This window comes from Halyomorpha halys, unplaced genomic scaffold (assembly GCF_000696795.3).
Source record: "Halyomorpha halys isolate HHAL.00 unplaced genomic scaffold, Hhal_1.1 Scaffold539.1, whole genome shotgun sequence".
Classification (NCBI taxonomy): domain Eukaryota; kingdom Metazoa; phylum Arthropoda; class Insecta; order Hemiptera; family Pentatomidae; genus Halyomorpha; species Halyomorpha halys.
Window position 1 is genome coordinate 540,162 of NW_027113761.1, and position 8,986 is coordinate 549,147.

At 30.5% G+C, this 8,986-nt stretch overlaps 1 protein-coding gene across 1 annotated transcript in view; it reads left to right on the forward strand.

Annotated features, from left to right (window-relative positions):
• LOC106684028 (uncharacterized) overlaps positions 1-6,571 on the forward strand; it is a gene marked incomplete in the record, with an annotated part of 110,149 nt that extends 103,578 nt beyond the window's left edge. The window contains 3 exon segments of the mRNA XM_067051103.1: positions 4,329-4,418; positions 5,854-6,079; positions 6,237-6,571. Of these exon segments, the coding sequence (XP_066907204.1) occupies positions 4,329-4,418; positions 5,854-6,079; positions 6,237-6,522 (602 nt within the window).
• Positions 6,572-8,986: the final 2,415 nt, after the last annotated feature.

Here is an 8,986-nt window from a genome sequence, read left to right on the forward strand (position 1 = left end):
TATATATTTATTTATTTATATATTTATATATTTTCTCTCTCTTTCTCGTTGGAACTTATAAAATTAATGGCAACGCGATGAATTGAACGATTCTTCAGGTTTTCCCAGAACCTCCAACAATTTTCGGAAGATAAAACGGATATTGACCAACATACGGACGAATCGAATTTTAATAAAAGAATTCTTGGGACTACCGATTCACCACAGACTCTATCACCTGTTAAAAAAATGGGTAAATATTACTTAGAAAGTACACCTTTATTAAAAGTGCCTACCCTCACTTTAAATAAATCAGTTAACCGAAATTGACCTTTCATCCGGTTAGCACAATGTTGTGACACTAAGTACTAGTAATAACAACAATAATTACCCAAATGTTAAACCCAATCCCATAAAAATACCACTAATTATTAACTCCTATTAAACGATTCAAACGCATTATGAATCGAACCTTTCACAATCCAGTTAACTGGCAATAACACAAAAATTTTGCTATCTACTATAGAAGACTATAGAACTATGACTAAGTATTATAACGAAAAAAAAATAGAATACCACACATTTTCTACAGATAAAAATAAATATTTGAACGTAGTTAACAGAAAAGTTACCAATAGTATTACGGAAGAGGAATTGAAGGATGAGTTACAATCAAAACAATTCGAAGTTGTATACGTATCAAGAATACTGAATAAAGTTAGAAAACTTACTCCCTTGTGTTCAATATCTATTAAAAATACTGAAAAGGCTAAAGATATTTTTAAACTTACCAATTTATTTTCCACTATAATTACTGTACGAGGAGAAGATAGTTGGGGGTTGCGGTTAAAATAAAACACAAAGAAGTTGAAGTAATTTATTTAATCGTGCCAACGTTTCGGCCAGAATTTCTAGCCTTCCTCAGGGCTAAGAACAGAACAAGATAACAACCAATGAATACAGAAAATAAAGAAAATATAAACAGAATGACATAAAGAAAATAATTGTACAGAATGGAATTAATAAATTAAAGTGATGAAAGAAGTGGAAAATAAAATGTATACATAGGTAATTGAATAAGTAGGTAAAATACCATAATTAAGTAAATTAAGTAAAAATGAAGTTATATAATGCGAAGAAATATGAATATATTAGTTTATTAATAATTTAAAAATTAAAATTATGGAAAGAAAAATAACATTGAGAGAAAGAATATATATGTTACAAATGAAATATGTAACCATAATATTAGATAAAGAGGCAAAATAGAAGTTAAGTTTAACAAAAGAAATGAATAGAAAAACAAATTTAAAACAACAATAATAATATATGGTTAACATAACTAATAATGTGGGTAAGGAAAATTGAGAAAAGAATGGAAAAGAAGAGAGGGGGGGGGGGTTAAAATAAAGAAAGGGGAAAAAAGAGAATAAAACATTAAACGAACCTGTTAGCTTGAAATCTTACCGCCAAGTGGCTTCTGCGCCGCGAACGGCCAGAGTCCGGATTAAAAAATACGTTAGAAAGATGACAAAGTGTCTTTTTTTTTTTTTTTATTTCTTTGCATTATATGACTTCATTTTTATTTTATTTCCTTTATTATGTTATTTTACCTACTTATTCAATTGAAAAAATCAAACATTTTATTTTCCACTTCTTTCATCACTTTATTTTATTAATTCCATTCTGTACAATTATTTACTTTATGCCATTCTGTTTATATTTTATTTTCTGTATTCATTGGTTGTTATCTTGTTCTGTTCTTAGCCCTGAGGAAGTCTAGAAATTCTGGCCGAAACGTTGGCGCGATTAAATAAATTACGTCAACTTATTTGTGTTTTATTTTGACCGCAACCCCCAACCATCTTCTCCTTGTATAAGTCATCCACGGTCATGATTATAATTGCTGTAGAACCTAAACATAAAAAAAAAAATGATATTCCAATGTGTACAAACTGCCAGAGATATTGTCATTTGGAATCGAGGTGTGTTAAGTGTTAAGGAAAACACCATTTCTCAAATTGCCCATTAAAATTTACAAATAAGCCTTTTTGTGTAAATTGTGAACTTGCGCATGCGGCTAACTACAAGCGTTGTAAATATTACTGAACAATAAAATAAACTCACTCGTACAACTGAATAATTACTACTATTATAATTACTTCAAAATTTGTATACGTTGATGCTATTCGCCCAATATTAAAACAACAAGAACAAAAACTTCAGTCCACAGTCAATCAAGACCACGAAATAAATGGTAAAAATTTACTGCCTTCAACAACTAAAATCATTATCAAACCGTATTTACCACAAATAATGACACATTTATCCACGTTAGTGGTATCTTTCTTCACGAATTGACCATAATATAAATAACAGCTTATCTATAGTTACTAATTCTCTCCTGACTAACTACGCTTTACTGCAAATGAAATCAATTTTTTTCTATGGATACAGAATTAATAAAACTAAAAATTTTAAACTGGAATGCTCTTGGGATATCTTCTGAAAGAAATGAATTCAAAATTTTCCTAGAATCAAACTTCATTGATATAGCCTGCGTAACTGAGACACAATTATCCCAAAACATTGACAGAGATTATTCGACTCCTACTGGTGGTGTAGCCTTAATAATTAAAAATAATATTGACTTCACTAAAAAAATCATTTCTAACGTGTTTAACATAGAGGTCGTTTCGGTTCGTTTACACTTGTCTCCTTCTACTGCTGTCACGGCAGTTTATAAACCTCCAAATAAAACACTACTTCAAGACGAAATTTTAAAAATGTTACCACCTGGGAACCATATATAAGTTTTAGGTGACATAAACGATACAAATATTTACTGGGTATGCCGTACATAAAATTCTGGCGGAAATACTTTGCTTGAAATTTGTTCAAGGTACAATATCCAAATACATGCTCCAAATGAACCTACTTTTTATAGACCAAGCTGTAAACTTGACATTCTGGATATTGTATTAAGAAAAAAATTTAGTTTTCCTCTCTCACCTCAAGTGATCACAGCTTAAAAGTCGGACCATATTCCTTTGTTAATTAGTTTCTCAACTGAAATACGCAAAGAAACGAAGAGACAATCCCTCATTAATTGAGTGATCGAGTGGGAAACGTACAAAATTCTAGTCGATGAGGAATTAAAAATAAAACAACATTTTCCTTCTGCTCAAGATATTGACGAAAATATAGCGAGGCTGGGTGAACCTATCGATCCTTCCAGTTAAGAGGAAAAACGATCTCTGGCAGCTGCCCAAAATCAATCCTCTTAAAAATTAAAAAAAAAAAAAAAAAAATCCATTTCACTATTTAAATTATTTCACTAGAATCCCTGTCCACAAAAAGAAATGGTACCACCTCAAAAACCAAACAAAAAAGGATCTGGACGAATGAGCGTATACTAAATATCAAAGATATGTTGAAGATTGAGACCTAAAGGATCAATCATTGTGGAAGGCTACGCGGTGTCTACTGAATAAACATAAAAAAATCTTAAGTCTTGTAGACAATAATGAATTCATCAGCAGCGACGCCGAAATAGCTGAAGTGTTAGCTCAAGTGATTACTCTTAAAATTTACTTTATCTTAATTTTTTTCTCTTCATCTTTTTCTTAAATTCACTTCTTTTTTTTTCCATTAGAAGTAAATTATTTATTTTGTTAAATCCATAAATGTCATTGTTTTTGTTATTAACTTTACTGTTATTTTTTATTGAGAATTATTTTAATCTATTTATTTTATCTTGATTTTTTTTTAATTTATAATATTGTATATAGTTAGGGTTGTCTTTTGTATGAGGCTATAACCCCCCCCCCCCATAATCAATTATTAAAAAATGTACCTCTTACATTAACCATGTAAGGTCCACCAGGCCGAACTGGTATTAAATAAATAATGATTCATGTACTGCAATAATCAACTAGATCAAACTGGGCCCACAATTTAAATATCCTTCTTTCAATGTAAAATTGTATGAAAGATTTAGAACCCTCCTTAAGACTGTCCTTTCGTTAACTTTTGAATAATATGAATTCTTTTATAGAAGTTTTTGTTATTATGTAATATCGTGTATGTTAACAGTTTAAAGTTGTTTATTCATTTATTTTTTAAGAAAAAGAATACTTGGTTCTTGTTTTGCAATTATTAATAGTTTGAAGGAATAAGAGGACATAGGTGAAAACGCTGAAAGATAGTTAACGGAAACTTATATAACATATGTAACAGACACTATGAAAATCTCGTTCTTGGTGTGACATGTACCTGTGTTTGTGTGTTTTTATATATAATGAAATAAACAACATTTCTTTAAGGGCTTTGGTATTTATTTTTTGCAGGACCTGAACAGCTACATGTTGGAACACTAGAAGTTGTACACACAAATATTCTCGACTCTTCACTAGCAGCTTTCCATGTAGACAGAGAGGGTAATTTTACTTCATCTTTTTATTAATCCTAATTTATTAAGTAAAAAAGAACCCCTCCAACTGGGAATAGATAGAAATGGAAATGTCTTCAGCCCAGATCAACTGCTTGGATCCTATGGGGTTTCATTAAAATCTTTTGCTTTATAATATATTTATTTTTAAATAGTAATTTCTTTATTATGAATTATCAATATTATCATGGAATGCTTGTCATTAACCAGGGAAGGGTCTCCAGGACAGTGATATGTTACAGATAGACAGGCAACTACACATGAAGACCCATGTGGAAATTAATTTATTCAACCTATGTTCTGAGAAACTGGTTTTCTGCTGCCAAAGAAATAAAAAATTTGATCTAAGAAGTCTTAGGTGTCCATATTTCACCAATGACGATTGCAAGAAGGTTGAATAATGTTATTATGAATGTTAGAACAGCATGGGTTCCATTCTCACCAGGGCTTGTAATGTTCAAAAACATTAGTTTGTCCAGAAACACATTGATTGGACAAATGAAGTTGTCTTTATGTTCTGTTCAATGATGAATCAAGATTCACTTTAAAAAAACTTCATGGAAGGGAGATTGTGAAGAAGACTGGATGAAAGATATTCATCTTGTAATATGTCCCCTTGAGTGGTTACTAAGGAGGCTCAGTGATATTCTCAGATGCAATTTATGCTGAGGTGCATACAGCGTTACACACTACTGATAAGGCATTCACTATAAATGGTTTATCAGATATACTGTTGATATCCTGAAAGAATATGTAATTAGTGTGTGTGTGTGTGTGTGTGTGTGTGTGTGTGTGCGTGCGTGCGTGCGTGCGTGCGTGCGTGCGTGCGTGCGTGCGTGCGTGTGTGTATGTATATATAGTTGACCGTAAAAGAAGATATGTAGTAAAATTTTAACCATTTACTGGGGATGATTTTTTTTTAACTCTAGGATAATGAGGTGCCTCATACTACTTGAGTAATGTCTGAGTACTTTAATAGAGTTTAAATCAGGGTGCTGTATTTATCAGTAAGAAGTTCAAACCTTGAACCAATATAGGATGCCTTAGATGATTATATTTATATACAGGCTTATATTATATACATGTGATAATCCAAAACCAAAATATTCTACTAAATGTTTCAAAATAATTTTTTTTTTTTATAGGAATTCTAAATGTATCGCATCATTCAGAATTATCATGAAAAACGTTTTGACTAGTAGTTTAAAATGCTTATTCATTCTTTCCACAATTATCAAATACCTCTTTGATCTTCATCTCACTTTTTTCACTCTAATATTGGAAATCTTTTATATAAATTAATATTTTTTTATTGTTCAAGATGAATGTATTTTTACTTTGTCTCAGAATATTTTTGTTTAATTTCTTCCCAATCATGCTTATTTTTAATTTTCCATTTATTTAGTTAAAATGTTTTCTTCTAGTTCCAGATTTGTTAGCAGTTTTTGCAACAAGTTTGATGAGTGATATAAAAATATTGAACTTTGACGAAAATGTGAGATCTCATTTGATGGCAATTCTTTCCAACCTAAAATTCAATAAAATTAATGATAAATATTATGTGATGGACAGTTGGAAATTTTTCACCTTCTGGGGGTGTTTATTAAAAATAAAGCCCGAAGAGAGTTGTATTATGTCAATTTATACTAGGTAAGTTATTTTCATAGATTTTAAATTTGAGCTAATTTCATAATGGGAACATAGTTTCTTGTCATCTTCAAGCCTTTTTGGGGCAAACATACTATTAATTTTGTTTTTAAGTTGATTTGCTTAACCTTCTTTTTAATAATTATGTTGGGTGTTCCAGGAATTTTCAAGATCTGTGTCTGTATATGCAACCATTTAAACAAATACCAGCGGATTTTATAACTGTGAAAAATGAAAACGTTAATATAAGAACAATTTTCACATCTCTGTCAAATGAAATAAAGTTCTTTAATAATCATGTAAAAGCATTTCTGAATAAGAAAGATATCAATGTGTATTCCACTGAAACTGCAGTCATTCCTTTAGAAGTTGTTAAAATTAATGAATTAACAAATTTAGAAGAAAATACTGAGTATAATTTTTCTTTGCTAAAGCTATGTAGTTAAGAGAAAATTAATAAAACAGCCATATATGTCTTCATTTGAATTATTTATTCATCCGTATGTTTAACATATGTAAATAAATGTATTTATTATGTTTGTTACAAACTGAGTACATTCTTTAATCCTTTGTCAACAAAGTAGGTATCTGCATGTTGGAAAAATTAAATTGAGCCTAAAAATTTAAGTTGAAATATTTTAGCAATTTACTGACAACTTTCAGGTTGGTTGGATGTCCAATACATCCTTCATAAGTAACTTGCCACAAATTAACTTTTTTTTTTTTAAATTTATTTATTGACATTTACAACTGTATAAAAAATACAAGTAAATTTGATCATAATGACATAATGATATGATACAGCATGTAGAGAAACTACCCAGTAGTAGAACTCTAAAAAACAATTTACAATATAAGGTCACGAGTCCATCTTCCTTTCAGGCGCCTCGGAGGATTGCCAGGAATGGAAGAGGAACCAAGGTTAGAAACTAGTGGGTTTGGGTGGTTAGGGAGTTTATTATGGAAGGAATAATATTGGGTTCGGGCTAGATCGGTTACATAACAAATTAACTAAATTTCAAAAATCAAGTAGTAGTAATTCTGAAATGATTAACATTATTCACAACTGACACTACAAATTCAAAATACTGAGTAATGTACTACCTATGTTTTTCATTTCAAAATTTAATAAGGAAGTAAATCAAATAAAAAATAATGATGATTTTTTAAAAATATTTTTACTCAGTAAAAATTAAACGCTAGAAACTTAGTGTTAAATCCTCTTACCAGAAAGGATTAAAATACTAAAAGCTTAGTGGTATAGGCAATTTTGTGCAGACCTTCTATTAACTTCAATAATTTATTTTTAATGTGGACCAACACAACACAGAAATGTAACTTAATTGTAATTTAAGGATGGTTAGGAATCATAAATTAAATATCAAATGTTTAGTGTATTTGTCTAACTTATACTGTAAAATACATGAAATTTCATTTTTATCTTCCAGTCAATATTTAGGTTAACAAAGCATAACTATTCACAGATATTGGGGAGGGGCGAGAACAAGATTAGATTAGCTTTCCACGTATTAACCTATAAATTTATAAAGTTATACGGTTAACGTAAGAGTCTAAGAGTTGGTTTGTCACATCAGGGCCCTGTTTCATAATGGAACTAATACTACAAGTAAAAAAGTACAAGTGTACAAGTTACAAAGTACAAGCTTAATACTTGTACCGGGATAAGCGAGTTCACTTGTACTATTGAAAAAGTACAAGTAAAAGACTTGTAGTATTAGCTTGTACTTTATTATGAAACAGGCCCCAGGTGGGAAATTGTTGTTAAATAAGATCCGTTTAATATGTTGGTCTGATGATATTGAGGGTCAGAATCCCTGAAATCCTATCAGCCTTTAACTCCTACCCCTGAATTTGACCATGATGGCTCCCAATCCACTGATTGGTATACCAAACCTACCTATTCTGGCAGACTCCTCAACTATTTCTCAACATCCTTACTACCAAAAAATCACCAGATATTGAGTTAACCCTATAACTTCAGTTCTTTCTGTCCTCAACTCTTCTCAGCCTACTCCACCTCTTTTTCAGTACAGAAATGTACCCTGCCGTATATCCCTATTCTTTCTGACAATAAACAAAAATCCTTACAATCCACTATTCCTACCCTGTGTCTTGGTCTGAAGTCCCACAACAAAATTTCCTGTCTTTTAAATTTAAAAGACCCTGTTTCCTTTCTTACACCATTCGAATGCAGTTTACCGGATTCCCTGTTCTACCCCATATTGTTAATTCCTTTTATATCGGCAAAACTAAAAACCAACTTAAAAATCATATTTCCGAGCACAAAACTTGTATCAACTCCTGTAACCCTTTTGCCTCTAATTATCTGAACACGTTTTAAACCTCTATTTTAAGTTACGTTTTAAGCCTTGCTACTGTTCCCAACCATAAAAAATGCCTCATCTCAGAATCCATGCACATCAGTTTAACACATAAATCCATCAATCATAAAGTGGATAAACACGGTATTCTTAACCTCTTCCTCCCATCTTACTTTTCTTTATATTTTACTTCCCATGCTGTTATTTTATATTTATATATTTAATCTGCACTTTATACACATATGTTACCACCAACTTATGCTTACGTTCATTACTTTATATTAATGTTTCTATTATATATATAATTTACACACTTTTGTACCTCTATTTACCTTGTATATTTTAGTTTCTTCACCATATTATATTTATTGTATACATTCTTTTAATTTTTTATACTAAATAATTCAAAAACACTATCCAAATTATAGTCTCAAAACATTTATTTCATTCACACGTCCAACGTTTCGGCCATCTTCAGGGACAATCTATTACAAAAAGTTTCCATTATTTGTATGATCCTACAATCAATTCAATTATTTAACATTATTATTTATAATTTACCTTACCT